This window comes from Abramis brama, assembly GCF_963993115.1.
Source record: "Abramis brama genome assembly, chromosome: 9".
Lineage (NCBI taxonomy): Eukaryota > Metazoa > Chordata > Actinopteri > Cypriniformes > Leuciscidae > Abramis > Abramis brama.
This window is the reverse complement of record NC_139971.1, coordinates 44,164,581-44,187,080: the sequence shown is the minus strand read 5'-3', so window position 1 is coordinate 44,187,080 and position 22,500 is coordinate 44,164,581. Positions and strand designations below refer to the sequence as shown.

Below are 22,500 nucleotides of genomic sequence, written 5' to 3'. Positions count from 1 at the left end.
CTTCGGTTATATCTGTGAGACGGTTGATTTCACCACACAAACAACACAACACAAATGACACAAACCACACAAACCACACAAACGACACAAACACCACAAACGACACAAACCATACAAACACAAACCACACAAACAACACAAACGACACAAACCATACAAACACAAACGACACAAACCACACAAACACAAACGACACAAACTACACAAACACCACAAACGACACAAACCATACAAACACAAACGACACAAACCACACAAACCATACAAACACAAACGACACAAACCACACAAACAACACAAACTACACAAACGACACAAACCATACAAACACAAACGACACAAACTACACAAACACCACAAACGACACAAACCATACAAACACAAACGACACAAACAACACAAACTACACAAACACCACAAACGACACAAATGACACAAACAACACAAACCACACAAACAACACAAACTACACAACACAAACCACACAAACCACACAAACCACACAAACACAACATAAACGACACAAATGACACAAACCACACAAACGACACAAACAACACAAACACCACAAACGACACAAACCATACAAACACAAACCACACAAACAACACAAACGACACAAACCATACAAACACAAACGACACAAACCACACAAACAACACAAACGACACAAACCATACAAACACAAACGACACAAACTACACAAACACCACAAACGACACAAACCATACAAACACAAACGACACAAACCACACAAACCATACAAACACAAACGACACAAACCACACAAACAACACAAACTACACAAACACCACAAACGACACAAACCATACAAACACAAACGACACAAACTACACAAACACCACAAACGACACAAACCATACAAACACAAACCACACAAACAACACAAACTACACAAACACCACAAACGACACAAATGACACAAACAACACAAACCACACAAACACCACAAGACACAAATGACACAAACAACACAAACCACACAAACAACACAAACTACACAAACCACACAAACAACACAAACTACACAAACCACACAAACAACACAACACAAACCACACAAACACAACATAAACGACACAAATGACACAAACCATACAAACGACACAAACGACCCAAACCACACAAACGACACAAACGCCACACAAACCCCACAAACGACACAAACCACACAAACGACACAAACTACACAAACTACACAAACTACACAAACACCACACACACCACACAAACGACACAAACCACACAAACCACACAAACACCACACAAACCACACAAACAACACACACCACACAAACAACACAAACCACACAAACAACACAAACCACACAAACACCACACAAACCACACAAACCACAAAAACCACACAAACGACACAAACGACACAAACCACACAAACTACACAAACCACACAAACAACACAACACAAACCACACAAACAACACAACACAAACCACACAAACCACACAAACACAACATAAACGACACAAACCACACAAACCACACAAACACCACACAAACACCACACAAACACCACACAAACACCACACACCACACAAACCACACAAACCACAAAAACCATACAAACGACCCAAACGACCCAAACACCACAAACGACACAAACGACACAAACGACCCAAACACCACAAACGACCCAAACGACCCAAACACCACAAACGACACAAACCCCACAAACGACACAAACGACACAAACTACACAAACTACACAAACTACACAAACACCACACAAATCACACACACCACACAAACGACACAAACCACACAAACCACACAAACACCACACAAACCACACAAACACCACACAAACCACACAAACACACACCACACAAACAACACAAACCACACACACACCACACAAACAACACAAACCACACACACCACACACACCACACACACCACACACACCACACACACACCACACAAACAACACTGAGGTGATTCAACACAACCACACCTAGTCGAGTCTCCTTCATTTATACAGCGCTTTTAATATGGAGTGTTTCACAGCAGCTTCACAGTGATAACAGGAGATTACAGTAACAGAGATTGCTCAGGCTTTACAGCAGCTCTAGAATAAAGTTATTGTCCAGATAAAGTCAGTTTTATTTTTTGTCTTCTGGTTGTTGTTGTTTTTTTTAACCAGAAGATGCTTCTACTATAATTCAGAATCAATAGACCCTTTTACTGTTTGTACACAACGATGACGTATGCGCGCGCATATTGGCAACGGAAGTATGGCGAGAATCAGCAGCGTGTCAAGCTACGCGAGCGGATTAAACAACAGACGCGAGCATTTTTTATTATGTCCTCGCTCCAATCAACACGTTTAATCGCCTGCAGCCACTATTCTGAGACGGCCGTGATCCTGTCGGAGTCCTATAAAACTTAAGCCCCTCGGTGGAATATCGATTAGTGCAACCGTAAACGCAACAACCAGACATTCTGATGCTGGGAAACCGTTTTGATAAACTTTCGGAGGTGCCAACACGTTAGAGCCAGTGGGGAAAAACACCACTTCCGTTGCCAAAATGCGCGCGCAACTATTTGATCACGTGGGCTGTAAAAGGGTCTATACACAATCTTCCACTTCTGAAAACTGAAAACACCTTTCAGCCAGTGAATGAGTTCTCGACTGCAGGAATTCAAGAAACTGACTAGATAAAAACATTAAAAAAATTATGTTATATAGATATTGCGGTGATGAATCCTTTTACATTGCCAACGATTGCAAAAAAGAAAAGAAAAAAGAAACCAGATCAGAAGTGAATAACAACAATGCAAACTATAATTCAACGTAAATAAGAAAGAAAAAGAAAAAGAAATTAACAGAAACATTTGATTCTTTTGAATCGACAGAAACATTTAGTTAATTATATTTTTTTTAATTAATTTTATAAATCATTTATGAATTATTTTGAATCGACAGGGTGCCAATAATTCTGACCATGACTGTGTGTGTGTGTGTGAAATTTTAATAAAATTGTTATTTGTTTCTAAGATATCATTTGTTTCCTAGCTCTTGTTATGTAAAACAGGGAATTTGTCTGTTAAAAATGTTGAAAGCCCAGATGAAGATCTGAGAGTTTGGCTGTGGAGTTTTGTGTGAGTTTTGCTTCTCCGCAGTGCGCTGGCTCGATCTCACTCGTCTACTGAGCGAAGGACGACAGGACATCTGCTGCACGGTCACAGAACAGCCTGAGCAAACATATGCAGAGCGAGCGCATGATCGGACTCTAAAGCTGCATCGACTCTGATTTGCCTGTTAAATTGATGTTCAAATATCCAGCATTCAAACATCAGCCCACGCATGCAGAACATGTTCAAACGCCAGGAGACGACGAGAGCGAGACGCTGGAGGAACCGGCTGATCCGGCAAACCTGACACAACACACACTCAACACACACTCAGCACACACTCAACACACACTCAACACACACTCAACACACACTCAACACACACTCAACACACACTCAGCACACACTCAGCACACACTCACCACACACTCACCACACACTCACCACACACTCACCACACACTCACCACACACTCACCACACACTCACCACACACTCAACACACACTCAACACACACTGCAGTTACAGAATTAAAACAGGAATAAACGATCGTGATTTTAATGGTAAAAGACTGTAAAAACTGTTAATAGGCTAACAGAAAGTTTCCACACTATATACGGTGAATAACTGATTGATCTAACTGTACATTTAATGTAATTATGTTTTAATGTAAATGTACAGTTTTTGGAAGTGAAAAAGAACAAATCATTGTATAATTTACAGTGAAAAACCGTAAATTGACATTCCCACAATTCCCTGCGTGACACTTCACATTTGATGTATTTTTGTTGAAATAACTATGTTTCTTCATAGTTTTTTATAATCAGTTATGTACGTTACGGTAGTATGTTACATTTAATGTTGTTAAATTAATGTTTATTGCATTTTTAAAATTGCATGTGTGTTATGATGGTGTTCAGTGTGTGTGTGAATGACACTGTGTAGCTTCTATATATTATTATTAACATTCTCAACTTGTGGAAAAATCATCATGTGACTCATCTCCACTGTGATTGGTGGTTGATAGTGTATGGTACAAAACAGATATTAGTAGTACTTCAATAGGTTGGTAAATTAACATTATATCAGATAATGAAATAAGTTTTTTTACTGTAAATTTAAATCAAGTCTGTAAAACCTAAAATGCTGCTACCGTATTTTTACGGTAAATTTCTGGCAACCAGAGCTGGCATTTTTTTTAACCATATTTTTATGGATTTTTTTTTTTTTTACAGTGTTCAAAACAGCATGTGCTTCTGCTGTAAATATTAACTAAATGTTTAACTTCAATGATTGCAGTGAACAATTAATTGCTTCAGCAAGAATCATGTAAGACTAATAAAACTGTTTGTTGATCCAAAAGAACTACACTGTAAAAAAATAATATGATCAATAAGTTATGACATGTTTTTACATTGCTTAAACTCATCAAAATAAGTTAAGCATTTAAAAAAAAAAAATTTGAATCAAGATTCAATTAATTTTTGACTCAAGTCAAAATCAGGTTGAATGTAGCCTAATTTAAGTTGAAATTAATTAAAAATCCAAGTTGATTGTACTTAAATTTAAGGCAGCAACTTCTGATGATTCAAAATAATTAATTGTTTCTGTCGATTCAAAATTAATTGTTTCTAATGATTCAAAATAATTAAATGTTTCTTATGATTCAAAATAATTAAATGTTTCTGTTGATTCAAAATAATTAAATGGTTTTTTTGATTCAAATGAACTAAATGTTTCTGTCGATTCAAAACGCTAATAATTGTGGTGATCAACTTCCTACATAAATGCTTCAACAAGAATAATGCAAGAAAAATAAAAGTAGCTCCATCATGATTATGAAGTAATGAAATAATATGAAAAAAAGGTAAATCAAGGAGTAAATCCGCTTTCCTCAGTGGCATCAGTTCAGTAAGAAAGCGTCACAATGCCTTCAGGTTCTGTTAAATATTGATTTAAAAGTCATAATCAAGTGATTTAGGACTAAAATCTCTCTTTTTCACTCACTGACAAACAGCCAGAACAACCAAATGAAAAGCAAATGATCCACATTAGATGTAATCGAGCATTTACTGCCAATCTTTACTGTTATGCAATATTCAAAACTCTCATATTCGTCATCAGATCCGGCTCACAGAACCAGTTCTCAGATGAAGAAGAGGTTTGTGTTCCTCGGGCTGGGATTGGGAAGGTTGTTTTGGCAGGAATCCGCTGGGATAAAGTGCCATCTCACGAGCAGGAGAGTGAAATCACACACTCGACTCTCACCGCAGTCTGTGTGTGTGTGTGTGTGTGTGTGTGTGGCTGCAAGCCAGAGCCTCGTTCAGCCACTGATCTGGACCAACGCCAAACCAACACCAGAGAGAGACTACAATCACTGCGACTTGTACACACACACACACACACACACGCGCTGCCAGATGCCACCTGCCAATCCCACACGTAATGATCGGATGCTTTTCCACCACTTTAATACAAATAATGCAAACTAAGGCACGAAGATAATAAGATCTTATAAGCTGCTGTGAAACGTTCTGGTGTGAAAAGCGCTTTACAACTACATTTGACTTGCATTTCTATTTCAATTAATATGAATTTCAATCATTATCGTAGAAACATTGAAAATATCATATTGGAAAACGGTTATTTTAACGCTCTAGCATAGACGTTATTAAAAACTCAAAAAGTAATATACTACTCAAATATAATATAAAACTAATCAAAACTATATAAAATAGACACTTAAGTTTTTTCCTGCTGGTTTATTTACATTTTTCCCGAAGACGGAGAATCCAGATAATAAAATAATTATTATAATCATTCACCTTTCAGTCATACAATTTAGATCATGAAAACTGGTTAAAACAAATATGAATGTGGATTTGAGTGATTGTGTGTGTGTGTGTGTGTGTGTGTGTGTGTGTGTGTGTGTGTGTGTGAGAGAGAGAGAGAGAGAGAGAGAGTGTGTGTGTTAGTGTGAGACTGAAAGAGTGTGTGTGTGTGTGTGTGAGACTGAAAGAGTGTGTGTGTGTGTGTGTGTGTGTGTGTGTGTGTGTGAGTGAGTGAGTGAGTGAGAGAGAGAGAGAGAGAGAGAGAGAGAGAGAGAGTGAGTGAGAGTGTGTGTGTGTGTGTGTGTTTTGACTGATCATATTACCACCATCATCAGTATCTTTTCCCACATCAGGGATCATGGGATTTCATTATTCAGGGTTGATTCACAAACTAATATGTCAACCATAACAAAGAGACATAATTTACTTCAGACTTTGAGCTTTAGATACGAAGATCTGTGAGGCCAAAACAGCAACAAAGTATTATAAAAATGTTAATGCTTTAGTTATCTGTTAAACTCCCCTATTATGCTATTTTAAAGGTTTGGCGTCTCCTAGAACGGGTCCACACGCATCAAAGGTCAAAAACACATGAATCTTCTCATAATCTGCACTGCAGCATCAGCTCTTTTCTCTGAAACGCTTCCATCAAGGGTTCAGTCTCTCTAAGCTCCGCCTCTCTGAGAGCTGCTCTGCTGTGATTGGTCAGAAAGCAAACGCTCATTATCATATCTGAATCTCAGCTCTTGATCACAGTGATACGAACAGTAACGATGGCGTGGGTTTTACCGTATCAATCTCAGAAAACAGCGTCTTCTCGACACGAACAACACGAACCAAACTCTTCCAGTCTCAGATACACTACAGTGTTTGAGGGCGGAGCTAAGAGACGCTGCTCAGCCAATCAAGACCACAGGCTAGCATTATGCTAATTAGTTACATTGTTACGAAGGTTTGTACCGGACTGGAATTACCGACGACTCGTTTCAGTTCAGAATCGCTTCTTTCTTTTAGAAGACAATAACTTTATTTATCTGCACTTTGATCTTTAAAACCATTATATTGCACAATACATGAATGGTAATATTTGAAAAGCATAACAGAGGCACTTAAAAGCAATAAAAATGGGACTGATGGCTCATAAACAGTTAAAGCTGCCGTCGGCAAATTTTTTTTGATCATATTCAGTGAAATTGACACTATAATCCGACGGAAGAACATAAATAAGGTGGTTTTAGAGAAAAACCCGAGCTTCTAACTCCACCTGGAGCTGTTATTTGTTTTGCAAAAATCCACTGCTCCCGGATCATCGGGTCCAATCAGCGCAGCGGGGTGTGAGATCTGACTGTCAATCACAGGTCGTGCACACGCCACAGATCCCCCCTCCCTCGCGCACGTTACAATATCACATGCACACGACACGCCTGAAGTTCGCCTGAAGATTGCACGAAGCGTGATGGCGGAGAGAAAATCTACTAACAATCTTCCAATTACTCGGTTATTGCTATCTATGGGTAGATTAGCCAGGCCAGGGCGTTCACAGAAAATCAGGTACACACGCCCAGTGACGCACTGACGAGCACGACCTCGATGGGAGGGTGCTCGCTGGTAGTGGGGGAGGCGCATGAGAGTTGTAAACATTCAAATTTGGCTAAGTCGACCCAATCTGCCAGACTTGCCGACTGCAGCTTTAATGCTGTTTGTTAAAGGGCTGGTGTAATGCCCTTTTCACATGATGTAAAATAAGTCTCTGATGTCCCCAGAGTGTGTGTGTGAAGTTTTAGCTCTAAATACCCCACAGATATTTTTATATAGCATGTTAAAAATGTACATTTTTGAGAGTGAGCAAAAACGCACTGTTTTAGTGTCTGTTTCTTTAAATGCAAATGAGCTACTGCTCCCGGCACAGTGGGCGGAGCTTCAACAGCTCGTGTCCTTTTACCTCACACACACATGCACTGAAAATTTCAAAAACTTTTAGCCTTTTATGTTCAAACCGGAGTCAGACAATGATGGAGAGACTCAAGAAGAAGTGACAACATGTAGAAGCAACAGGACATTTCTGAATGGTCAGTTGATGAATTTATGTATCTGATGTGGAGTTAACTATCTTCTAGTCATTGATTAGCATATTCTGTCTTGATAATCTATAAATTGTGTTCCGGGGGCTGGGTTTATGTAAATTCTAGGGTTGGTGATGTCACTAACCCGGGAGGAATGTGGTGTAGTCTCTACCAGCCGTTTGTTGTAGTCCTTAAAAAGCGATTTCTTTAAAAGCAAATATCTCCCTTTGCTTTGAACTTTGAGCGTTGTAACTTTGCAGATGTTGTTTATGATCAAACAGCAACATTACACACTAACTAAAGTTAGAAAAGTCAAATCATAATCAACCACCCCTTTAAAGCAAGCATCTGCAGTAGAACTGCTCAAACTAAAGACTCAATCTCACAGTCTTCCTCACCGCTGCAGTCGTGCAGGTGCAGGCGGTGTGTGTGTGTGAGTGTGTGTGTGTTTCACACGTTAACCTCATTTTTCTTCAGAAAAATCTAGATAAAAATCTAGTTTATGATCTTTTCTTTTCCTGCACTCCAAAGGTTTTCGCTGTCACTCATTCGATCACTCATGTGTTTCTACATGTGATCTTCACGTCTGAAGTCGGAAATTAAGGGGGTTTTTGGGCCAAAAATTCCACCAAACTGAACAAAAATGCCCTTAAATTCAAGATAAGGGGGTAAAAATGCCCATGCACAAAAAAAATCTATTACGACTGACACAATTACGGTGAAAGAAAGAAAAGTGTCGATTGTGGCGTTACATTTACATCTGTTTTGCAGCAGCGTTGAGCATTATAACCAATCACGCATGTTTCTGTTGAGCTAATTAATGCAGCGGCCAATCAGAGGCCTTTCGATTAGTCACCGCTGAAAATTAATTTTCTAATGCGTAAAAAGCAATAAACTAATTAATACTCGTTTCTTAGCTTGTTTTGTCTGTTTAGCAGAATATGACGTGCCGTTTCCCCAAGCAAATATTTATGTATTGTGTTAATCTGCATTAATAATCATTATTACAATATTAAGAGCAATAATTGACAATGATTTTTGCAGCTCTACCCTGTAATGACTTCCTGTTTTTTAATATCATGATTTATATACTTTATGTAGGTTATTTACATTATGCATTGCTGTGAAAATTCCATGTCAAATGCAGCTTTTGTTACACTTTTGCAGTGTAAAGATGGATTTTGTTTATTAAATTGTATTGGTGACAATGACAATCTATGGAAGCTTGTTTCCAACACGGGATAAAAAAATAAAAAAACTTTTATCTCTTTTTTATTCCGTGGTGGAAACAAACTTCCATTGGTTGTCGTTTTAAAAATAAAACAACGCTAATAAAAAAAATAAAAATAAAGAAAATTAAAAAATAAAAAAATGTTTTTTTTATACACAGTTCTGACCTTTTTTTCTCGCAATTGTGAGTTTATATCTCGCAATTCTGACTTTTTTCCCTTGCAATCAGAAACACTTTCTATTTTCATCAGAATTGTGAGATATAAAATCACAATTGCGAGAAAAAAAGGTCAGAATTGCGATATAAAAACTTTTTTTATATATATTCCATGGTGGAAACAAGCTTTCCATAGTATTGTGGTTGATTGGCGTAACTGGTTAAATTGAAGTATTTGACATAATAGACAAGACACAGAAACCAGGTAATTATACAAATTGCCGTTACAAATGTAAAAAACGTCCCTGAAGTCATTCCCTTCACATCAGATATCGCCTGTTCCCTCGTCTGATGTGAATCTGTGGGATTAGCTCTTGGAAACGTCTCTCTCCTGCTGGAGCTTTATCGACATGCAGTGACAGAAAACAGGAGGAGCGGCGATTCTCCGATGGGAATCTGTCATGTTTGAGGACTTTAGTCTGTAATTCCACTTGGAATGTTTCCTTTGGGTGGAGCAACACTTCCAGACCGACCCCCCCCCCCCCCACACACACACACACCCCGCCACACACACACACACACACACACACACACATCCCCCTTTAGTGGGTCTATTCCTGGATCAGAGGAATCTTTAACACTGGACTGTGAGAGGCTGGATTCTACAAGCACACACACACACACACATAAGCACACACACACACACACATATACACGCCCTACACACGCACACACACACTCTCACACACACACTCTCACACGCCCTAAACACGCACACACACTCACACACACTCTCTCTCTCTCTCTCTCTCTCTCTCTCTCTCTCTCTCTCTCACACACACACACTGACACACACACACTCTCACTCACTCTCTCACAACACACACACGCACACGGGGTACAAACACACACACACACACGCACACACACTGTCTCTCTCTCTCTCTCTCACACACACACACACCTCTTTTCTTTTTAGCCAAATTGAAAACTGTTTGCATCATTAATTCATTATTTTACTGTTTTCACTGTAAAGCTGCTTTGAAACAATCTGTATTTTTATAAAGCGCTACAGAAATAAAAGGTGTGTTAGTGGCAGCATCTGTGCAGTGTGTGCTAGTGAACGAGACCTGCACACACACCCGTCTGAACGTGACCTGCACACACACACACCCGTCTGAACGAGACCTGCGCACACGCACACACACACACACACACACACACACCCGTCGTAGGATTACGCTTAATGACGCAAACCTTGGGCCACATAACATCAACCCACAATCCCTCAGCGCCGCAAACACAATTAAAGCGTGTAAACACACCGCTCACGCCTGCCAGAGCTCGGGGAGGAGGACGCTTTCAAATTCAACACTCGTTAACCAAAACTAAACCTATTAAAAACATTTTTGTTAACCGAAAGCTGAAATAACATAAAAATATTAGAATAAAAAAAGCTTTATAAGTGCTTTTTAATTGGCCATTAAGTTGTGTAAACATCAGCAGCCGACTCGTTCATCAGTCATATACGGTCCAGGATGGTTTGATTACTGTTAAATATATATATATATATATATATATGTGTGTGTGATACAAGCATATACATTTGCATCGTGAGTCACTGGTCATCTGCAAGGTATCCGTCTAGAACGCCTGACCGACAGAGACGCTGAATAAATAATAGATCAGCTTTTAACTGCAGTTTGTGCTCGAGACAGAACAGAAAAGGCGGACTGTAAATAAATGAAAAATATCAGTTATTTTGAAAGAATAAACCTTTCCAAAAACAACAGCGAAGTACCTTAAAAAAACAATATAGAAGTATCCCAAAGTAAAATTCCTTTAACTTCGATTCGCCTCACCTATGATTCCATCAGATCAACTAATGCAACCCAAAGCACACGCGAGGATCCGCATTCATAATTCATGAGGCATAAATGAGGCCAATCCTTCCCTCAAGCAGAGCTTACAGTGTCCATCGATCCACGCGAGGCTCGTCCACACACTACAGGCACACCAACAGCTCACACAACAGATATCATTTTTAATATTTTTTACTAGTAGGTGCAGGACACTATAGTTCATAAGTGAGGAGAGAAAAATAAAGTAAACTGTGGCATATTATACCCAAATATTCTTCATACAGTGACTACCAGTGACATTTATAAACATTTGAGACCAAAAATGATTCGGACACTTTGAGCTGATCATGTTTTGCTGAAGTGTTTCTTCTTTAATTGCTAATGCTCTTTTTACACACAGACTGAACAAAATTAAGCATTGCTTGGTGATTGGTTGAGCTAAACTGGAATTTATGAGGAAAACTATCTAGTAGGAATGAAAATTATTTACAAAAAATCATTTCAAAAAAATTAGATTTTGTTGGAAAAATTTAATTGGTGGAAAACTTTTCCTTCATTTAATTAAGTTTGTTCAACAGCTTATATTTTTTTAGTACAATTACCATCTTCAGACTCTGGTTGCGAGCGCATGCATTCAGCCGGTGTTATTAAAACCCTATTAATCATTGTCGGATTGGGGGGATCGGCCCCTCAGGACCCCAGGGACCCACTGGAGGATTACCAGGGTCAGAAGGCCTGGACCCTCCCAACACACGAGCACACGACACCTTTGTCCTGCCCTTGTTTAACAATTATTTACTCTGTGTTGGACGGAGGGAGTGAGGTCGGCGCACATACATCACTGACAAAACCCCCACAACACACACACACGCACACACACACACACACAAAAACACACGAGTCATTAACCTCTCACACTTGTTGAATTGAATCTTTCACTGATTCTTGTTCAGCTGAATGAAAATGGTTTGTTTACTAGATTGAAGAACTGAAAACTGCACTCTTAGAAGGAAAGATTCTAGAACCTTAAAAGGTTCCGTCAGGCACTTCATATATAGAACCTTAAAGGGTTCCATCAGGCGCTTCATATGTAGAACCTTAAAGGGTTTCGTCATGCACTTCATATGTAGAACCTTAAAGGGTTCCGTCAGGAGATTATATGTAGAACCTTAAAGGGTTCCGTCAGGAGATTATATGTAGAACCATAAAGGGTTTTGTCATGCACTTCATATGTAGAACCTTAAAGGGTTTCGTCATGCACTTCATATGTAGAACCTTAAAGGGTTCCATCAGGGGCTTCACTAGGCGCTTCATATGTAGAACCTTAAAGGGTTCCGTCAGGCACTTCATATGTAGAACCTTAAAGGGTTCCGTCAGGTGCTTCACATGTAGAACTTTAAAGGGTTCCATCAGGCGCTTCATATGTAGAACCTTAAATGGTTCCATTAGGCGCTTCATATATAGAACCTTAAAGGGTTCCATTAGGCGCTTCATATGTAGAACCTTAAAGGGTTCCGTCAGGCACTTCATATGTAGAACCTTAAAGGGTTCCATCATGTGCTTCATATGTAGAACCTTAAAGGGTTCCGTCAGGCGCTTCACATGTAGAACCTTAAAGGGTTCCATCAGGCGCTTCACATGTAGAACCTTAAATGGTTCCATTAGGCGCTTCATATATAGAACCTTAAATGGTTCCATTAGGCGCTTCATATATAGAACCTTAAAGGGTTCCATTAGGCTCTTCATATGTAGAACCTTAAAGGGTTCCGTCAGGCACTTCATATGTAGAACCTTAAAGGGTTCCATCAGGCGCTTCATATGTAGAACCTTAAAGGGTTCCGTCAGGCGCTTCATATGTAGAACCTTAAAGGGTTCCATCAGGCGCTTCATATGTAGAACCTTAAAGGGTTCTGTCAGGCGCTTCATATGTAGAACCTTTTCCCATGATGGGATCATTTTATGCATTTAGTTTTAATTAAATGTTTTAAATAATTGTTTATTTTTATTTAATTATGAATTAAACAGCTCATTAACATACTTTATCACTAGAACATTGGAAATAACCCATTAAACATGAAAGTATTATGCAATCATTTAAGGCATTTCTCCTTATATAGGACTTTTTTGGCATGAAGGGTTCTTTAAAATTGAGCCAAGAACCCTAGAGTTCTATATAGAACCCATTGAACTTTTATTTCTAAGAGTGCATGAGCAAAATGTAACTTTAGTGTAATGGATTATAATATAGTTTTTGCATTAACATTCTGTCATCATTTACTCGCCCTCATGTTGTTTCAAACCTGTATGACTTTCTTTTGTGGAACATAAAAGGAGATGTTTTGAAGAACATTGAGGACTAAATGACACTGGACCCCACTGAGTTTTTCAATTGCATGGACAAAAAAAACCCCAAGACATTTCTCAAAATATCTACTTTTATGTTTTACAGAAGAAATAGTCATTCAGAGGAACACAGTATATTCATCAGAATGACAGTGATCATGTGACACTGAAGACCGGAGTAATGATGCTGAAAATTCAGCTTTGAATCAATTATATTTGAATAACTTTCACATAGAAACCAGTCTTGTGATTGATCAATCAAGCATCTGAACATCTGAACACGACACCGTGTCTGTTTGCTTCAGGAAGGAATTTACAGCAGCTGTCATTAAAACTCACAGAGATGCCATTAAAACGAGAGCGTGTCTCTGAACCTTCCCCCTCCAACCTCGCAACCTGAGACTGGAACCATGAAGAGTGTCATTATACACCACTGGCCACACATAATGACAGAACACATAAAACACACGACACAGAGAGAGACGAACATCTCCTCTTCCTCCCACTGACAGTCTGATCAGGGTTTGAGAAATCAGTTTAACCCTTCAGATCAGACTCAGTGTCTCTGATGCCTTTATATCAGACTGACGGGGTCTATGAGATCGGATGAGCAACACTATAATGCCTAAGAATGTTTTACTAGAGTGCAGATGCTCTTAATGTCATCATGCAATGCATTTGCAAACATTATGTGACTTATTTCTATCGAAGCTTGTTTCCACCACAGAATAAAACATTTTAAAACATAATAGTGCCTTTTTATCTCACAACTGCGAGATAAAAAGTCAGAATTGTGAGATATAAAGTCAGAATTGTGTGATATAAAGTCAGAATTGTGAGATATAAAGTCAGAATTGTGAGATAAAAAGTCAGAATTGTGAGATAAAAAGTCAGAATTGCGAGATCTAAAGTCAGAATTGTGAGATATAAACTCTTTCTCGCAATTCTGACTGTATAACATGCAATTCTGACTTTATATCTCACAATTCTGACTTTATGTCTCACAATTCTGACTTTATATCACACAATTCTGACTTTATATCACACAATTCTGACTTTATATCACACAATTCTGACTTTATATCTCAATTCTGACTTTATATCTCACAATTCTGACTTTATATCTCACAATTCTGACTTTTTATCTCACAATTCTGACTTTATATCTCACAATTCTGACTTTTTATCTCACAATTCTGACTTTATATCACACAATTCTGACTTTATATCTCACAATTAACACTTTATATCTCACAATTCTGACTTTTTATCTCACAATTCTGACTTTATATCTCACAATTCTGACTTTTTATCTCACAATTCTGACTTTATATCTCACAATTCTGACTTTATATCACGTATGTAAACTTGCAATTGTGAGAAACAAAGTCGCAATTGTATGAATAATATGCATTCAAGAATTTAATTAAAGAATTATGATTGCAAAATAGTTTTAGTCATAAGGTTTAATGAGTCACAGTTGCATGCATTTTGCTAACGATTAATTGCATATGAATCTGGGCAGAAAATGTTACTCATTTAACACAAAATGTGTGCAATTTGCTCTTCATTTATATATATATATATATATATATATATATATATATATATATATATATATATATATATAAATAATTTAAAAGCTAGATAAATGAATCACTCAATGCATCCAATTCAATCAATAATTGCATCCAATTCAATCGTAATTCTGACTTCCAGAATCATAAGTAGGACTCAGGAATCTTCGTATTATCCACTAGTCTCTCTCTCGGCTGTGAGGATTGTCCATTTCCACACCGCTGTTCTATATGGGGAAAGTAGAATGGATGTTGGCTCTATAAATAAGCAGCTCCAGGCCTTTAATCACATCAGAGGCTCTTCAAGCTCTTGACAGATCGCCTGGTTCACAGCAAGACGTCAACAGATTTATATTCAGCCTACAGTCCATCTGAAATCAAAACTGACTCGATTTACTGTCTGTTCAACCCATGTGTCTGGTCTTTTACTGTGATCGATCCATCAGAGCATGTTATTCTGGAGGAAATCATGGATGGAATCAACATACTACTAAATGCATAAATGTATTTATTCTAGGGGTGTCACAATATATCGCAATGCAAAGATGCAACAATAGGTATCGTGGATATTTCACCCAAAATAAAAATTACTGTGAAAAAGTGTCAGTAGTACATTAAATTACTATATATAATGTTGAATATAATGTATAGTAATGCAATGGGGGAATATGTGTGGGTCCTCCTGATAATGCCAAATGTAAAATTATTTTAAATATATCTAGTCAGTGACAGAGATCAAGCATATTCATCTAAAATAATTCAGTATTTTCAGCTTCAGAATCATGAATATTGTTATTCTGGTGTCTCTATTGTCCTGCATTGGGTTATTAACACCAAGTCCAAGCCTACACACACAATGTAATATCAAATTTAGCATTTTAACCAACTGTACATTTATTGTTAACCTTGTATCATGTGTCTTGGAGTATCGCAATAATATGGTATCCTGACATGAGGGTATCGTTACACCCCTAATTTATTCAGCTTTATAAATCATCTAAGCAAAATGGTTGCAAATGCATTGCATGATGACATTAAGGGCGCCTGCACACTAGAAAAACATGCAAGATGCATTGTGGGACTGTGGAAAGGAAACATCAGAATGCATTGCATTAGAAGTTCAGGTTTGCACATTTTAGCTGAATGTCAGAGAATCACGTTCACAAAACCTCGTTCCCATTCAAATCAATACGTTTTGAAGGAAACATGCATTATGTTGCAGATCGTAGCGCCGCGGCTACTGTGCAGCTCGTGACACACACACACTGCACACATGCACAAACACTCCCACGTGTCAACTGACAAAATTGGGCCAAATGTATCTTTACACAGTCTGGACGCCGGCCAAAGTCGACTCGGCGTTTGGCAGGAGCGTAACAGAACAAATACGTGAAGCGAAGAGTCCGGCTGTGTTCCAGCGACACACACGCGTGAGCGGATCAGAGACAAAACCAAACACAAACACTCGAGACACGCGTGAAGAAGAGAGACTCATGACTGACTGAACCAATGCAACGACAGACTCACTGCACTTCAGAAACAGATGCACTAATAAACACTGCCAATATGAAGATGAATGAGAATAATGACGGGTTCACAACTTTAACAAAACTGTTGCTTGAACTCGATTCTCATGTCAAATCCACCAAAGTGGCAGAAAGTTTCTGTTTAATATACTATTATTAATAACATTTACTGCATTTAACAAACAATTTCTGTATTAGAGGATATGAACTCATTGTTATGACACAAAATATAATTCTGTCTTGTTTTCCAGCACAAATATCTGAACGTTCTTAAATCAAGATACATTTACTGGAGAAGCAAAATTGTGTTGGATATTAAGTCTTTTTTGCTGAAAATGTATCAAAATGAAGTGAAACGAGAAAACGAGACATTTTTTTATATCTGTCAATGGAGTCAGAAAAATAATCTTGTTTTCCCTCTGAATTAAGTTTATTTTTCTGACTCCATTGGCAGATGAAAGAGGAACCAAAAGCAACTTAAATTTACTTAAACTCCCCCTGTGGTGAAACTCGAGCTTTTAATGTAGTTTATGTGTCTATGTGGTGTTTTTAATATGCTTTAACACAAACCATGTGTAAATTCATAAGTCGACTCCATTGCTGAGTATTTCCTCCTTAAAACTGCAGTGAACCAAAGACAGTCTCAAAAACACGCTTTGAAATCGCTGGTGTTTCTGACGTCACAAACTACCTTGTAACCAATCAGATCAACGTGTGATCGTCAACCAGTGGATCTCTGAGCTGAGCGAGTGAGTGGAGGCGGGGCTCATTTGCATATTCATAGAACCGCGCATACTAAATGAGGCAAGGGTGTCGAGTTACATTCAAGATATTATAAGGCATGAAGGAAAAAACGCTTATGTCATTTTGGTGATCAAAGATGAGTTTTAAGGGATAAAATTATTGACTACAGGGCGACTTTAAGTCAGTCTGTGCTTGAAACAAGAACAAATATCTGCCATTGGGGTCAAATATCTGCCAAATAAACTTAATTCAAAGCGAAAACAAGATTATTTTTTATTTTTGTTCTTGTTTTAAGCACAAACTCACTTCATTTCGATACATTTTTAAATTTACATCTTCAGTCATTTTGCTTCTTCTCCAGTAAATGCATCTTGATTTAAGAACGTTTAGATAGAAGAAAATCAGAACATCATGAACATCATTGTTTGCGGTGCACAGTTCAGATCTTACCGCTTTAAAGTGCTCGTCGTAGCTCCACTCCGCGCGTGCGTCCGGAGACGCGGCTGAAGGGCGTTCGCCGGGCGAGAGATCGTCCTCGGGTTCCTCTTTCACCCTGACGGCGGGCGACGGGGCTCTTCTGGGGTCCGGGAAGCTTGCGGTCGGGCGTCCGGGTAAACGTACGGCTCCCCGTTGAAGCGCAAGCGTCTGATTCCTGAGAAACTCCAGTCCGCTCGGCGTCCGCTCGTCTTCCTCGCTGCCTTCATCACCCTCCATCATCTCATCATCTTCATCATCATCTGAATCTGAGCCTCGGCCGCGCTCGTCCTCGACGCTGCTCTGATTGGAGACGAGAGAGAGCTGAGCGAGCTGTCCGCTGCTCATGAAGCCGGCTCCAGAAGCCCTAGCGGCGGCGAGGATGGCCTGTTGAGCCGCGACCTGCTGCGCGTACATGATGTGAGCTTCTCGAAGCCGTCGCTCCTTGTGCTCGCTCTCCACGCGCGCCTGTTGCTGACGCTGGAGATGCTCCATCATGGCCTCCAGCTTCAGGCCACCCGACAAACCGGCCTCCTGAGAGACAGAAGAGGAAGACATCAATGACCTGAACCCTCACACTACAGCACAGCTTTAAAGGGGACGCATCAAGCAAATCTGAGTGATGTTTAAGCGCTATAACCGGGTCCCCTGAAAACATGAAAAGTGAAACCCAGTAACTTTGTTCTGCAAGCATGTCAAAAAATAAGCCGATCAGATTTCGCTCTCCTTCTGACGTATGAAGAGGATCTTATTATAATATTACCGGCCCTTAATCTGCATGTTTACACTCACGACAACAGAGACCAGTTCTAACGCAATGATGAAGATCCAGCAAAGCCTGAAGCTGTTCTGTGGTTGAGCTCAGACGAGCACTGAACACTATTGACCAGAACATGTCACCGCTGTCTTATAAACACCTCAGGAACTGTGGACACGTGTGGAGAAGTTAAACATGATGATGAGATGATCAGTGTAACTCCACAACAACTACAGAAATGTCTCCACTAACATTCAGAAGCTCTTCCTGAGTCTCTCCGTAAGGCTGCACTCGCTGCTGGTGATTCTGGGATTCTGGATGAGGGAGATTGGCCTGTTCTGTTATTGCCGGAGTTTCTGAAGCTCCGCCCTCTTCTGAACGGAGGCAGAGCTAAAGCTAATTTGCATTTAAAGGGACACACACAAAAACGGCGTGTTTTTGCTCACACCCAAAAAGGGGCAAATTTGACAAGCTATAATAAATGATCTGGGGGAATTTTCAGCTGAAATTTCACGGACACATTCTGGGGACACCATAGATTTATATTACATCTTGTGAAATGGGGCATAATATGTCACCTTTAACTCGGCATGCACTAAACCCACGTTATTTCTCTTGATTTAAAGGAGTGGTATAATGCCCTTTTCACAAGATGTAAAATAAGTCTTTGATGTCCCCAGAGTGTGTGTGTGAAGTTTTAGCTCTAAATACCCCACAGATATTTTTTATAGCATTTTAAAATTGTCACTTTTTGAGAGTGAGCAAAAACGCATTGTTTTGTGTGTCTGTCCCTTTAAATGCAAATGAGCTGCTGCTCCCGGCACAGGGGGCGGAGCTTCAAGAGCCCATGTGTGTGTTAGCAGCTCCGATTACTTCACACACACACACACACACACACTGAAAATTCCAAAAACTTTTAGCCTTTTATGTTCAAACCGGATTCAGACAATGATGGAGAGACTCAAGAAGAAGTGACAACATGTAGAAGCAACAGGACATTTCTGAATGGTTAGTTGATGAATTTATGAAGCTGATGTGGAGTTAACTATCTTCTAGTCATTGATTAGCATATTCTATCTTGATAATCTATAAATCGTGTTCAGGGGGCGGGGTTTATGTAAATTCTAGGGTTGGTGATGTCACTAACCCGGGAGGAATGTGGTGTAGTCTCTACCAGCCGTTTGTTGTAGTCCTTAAAAAGCGATTTCTTTCAAAGCAAATATCTCCCTTTGCTTTGAACTTTGAGCGCTGTAACTTTGCAGATGTTGTTTCTGCTCAAACAGCAACATTACACACTAACTAAAGTTAGAAAAGTCAAATCATAATCAACCACCCCTTTAAGATGCAAATGTTTTGGCAACATGATAAGCCTGTTATGGTATGAGTTCGCAGAATCTCGCCGTCATTGATCATATGCATGCGCTTCTGTTTAGCAAACATAAACATTTGGTCGTTGTTACAATTTCTGCTGATGTCACCAGGTTTGCATTGCAGCCTCATAATGCAATTATAATCAGATTCAGGCAATATTGTAAACACAATAATTAGATCAAATTCATGCAATTAAGCTCATAATCGGAGCAACCATAATCATAGTAAAACATGTTGCGATAAACAGGCACATAAACACTTTAATCGCATCTATTCCACTCTAAACAAAGAAACAAAGTGTGCAATGAATGAATAGGCCTATATATATATATATATATATATATATATGAATAACATGAATATAATGACAAAGACATTGAAATAACAAATCTGTGTGCATCATTAGTGCTGTGCATTGTGTGAATAATGATGGTAATAATAATCACGATTCTTAGAGAATACTCAGAATAATGCAAACTGCATGTAAATGGTCTTACTGCGATTAATTATTCTGATCTGATTATTGGAAATAATCACATTATTGGTGCACATGCAAACGTAGTCAATAACGCAAGAATTACCAAGCGCTGACAAAGATCGAATCATCAATAAATATGTTTTTCTGACACATATACAGATGCATTGCTAAAAATACAACTTCTAATTTTTATGGTGGGCTAATTGTCATGGTAATTATTAACACAGAAATGGGTTTTTAATGGCTGGTATTTATTCTAAGAGATCCAGAAAACATGATTATTTAATCATAGCAGCAAATAGCAAAAAATGCCTGAGTTTAAATTAATATGCATTTTATATGCACATGTATTTAAACATTTGAAAGCATGAAATGTCTTATCGACCATCTGACTGCAAAATATGGAACCGACATTAGAATGAAAATAAGCAAAATTGCATGCAGTTATTGATCATTATTGTAATATATCAGTCTAACAATACAATCCAGCACATTAAATACATGCAATCATGTCACTATCTCATCAAGTCATACGCAACATTTACTTGAACGCTCTTAAAAATACAAGCACATCTCGACTGAAAATGCAAAAAACGAACGCAATTTGATCACTTTAAATCAGAAGAATCAACGTTATAAATAGCAGTGTTGTTTGTGTTCATGAACAGCAGTGATCAAACACTCAGGCCTGTCAGGAGTGTGTGAGATATGCCGGTTATTTCACTCGTCTGTCCTGATAAACCTGCATATTTAAGAACAAATCTGACAGCGGACATCATCATGCTGATTTACAGGTTACAGAATAACAACTGGCTAATATCTGAAACACAACAAGCTGGATTCAGTGCGTCAAATCTACAAATTAGTGGAAAAAAAAGAGTGATGTGGTTTAAGGGAATATAATATGACTAAAAGAGTTCAGCGGTGGATCAAAGCAGAGGCCTAATGAAACCAGTGTGTGTGTGCATCTGGCACAGTGTGTGTGTGTGTGTGTGTACAAGTGAGAGTGTGTGTATGTGTGTGTGTGCGAGTGTGTGAGTGTGTGTGTGTGCATCTGGCACAGTGTGTGTGTGTGTGTGTGTGCGCGAGTGTGTGTGTGCGCGAGTGTGTGTGTGCAAGTGAGAGTGTGTGTATGTGTGTGTCTGCGTGTGTGTGCGCAAGTGAGAATGTGTGTGTGTGTGTGTGTGTGCGAATGAGAGTGTGGGTGAGTGTGTGTGCGCAAGTGAGAGTGTGTGTGTGTGTGTGCGAGTGAGTGTGTGTGTGCGCGAGTGTGTGTGTGCGCGAGTGAGAGTGTGTGTGTGTGTGTGAGAGTATGTCTGTTTGAGTGTGTGTGTGTGTTTGAGAGAGAGAGAGAGAGAGAGTGTGTATGTGTTTGTGAGAGTGTGTGTGTGTGTGTGTGTGTGTTTGAGAGAGAGAGAGAGAGAGAGAGAGTGTATGTGTTTGTGAGAGTGTGTGTGTGTGTGTGTGTGAGAGACAGAGTGTGAGAGTGTTTATGCGTGTGTGTATGTGTGTGTGTGTGTGTGTGTGTGTGTGTGTGTGTGTGTGTGACCACAATGATAGTAAAACCTGAAATCAGCACCACTGTGGGTCACCAAGACAAAAACAGCTTCATAAAGGGACTAATAATGAGAATCTCAGTGTTTCTGTGGGTGTAAAGGGTGGGGACAGAGAATCAGCGCTAATATCTATATTTATCATTTTTCTCTTGTCATAAACGCCCTCAAAACACATGTACTTTATAAGCAGAAGTGCCTCGTTTATAAATGCACAATAATTTCACATGTTTTTACCACAATGCACAAACAATATCTGTCAAAGCATTAAAAAAATAAAATAAAATAAAAATCACAAAAAATTCCTTCATAAAATCATTTAAATATTCACTGAAAACGTCCCTTACTATTCCATGATATTTTGCTTAACTTGTTTAAACGATGTTTATATATTAATTAAAAAACAAGACAAGCTGA

The 22,500-nt window shown here is 38.9% G+C and overlaps 1 protein-coding gene across 1 annotated transcript in view; it reads right to left on the bottom strand.

The window, feature by feature from the left end:
• LOC311089352 (AT-rich interactive domain-containing protein 3B) overlaps positions 1-22,500 on the bottom strand; it is a 51,766-nt gene that overhangs the window by 28,695 nt on the left and 571 nt on the right. Inside the window, exon 2 of the mRNA XM_084123977.1 lies at positions 17,901-18,458. Coding sequence (XP_083980103.1) covers positions 17,901-18,458 — 558 coding nt within the window. The remainder of the gene's footprint in view (positions 1-17,900; positions 18,459-22,500) is intronic.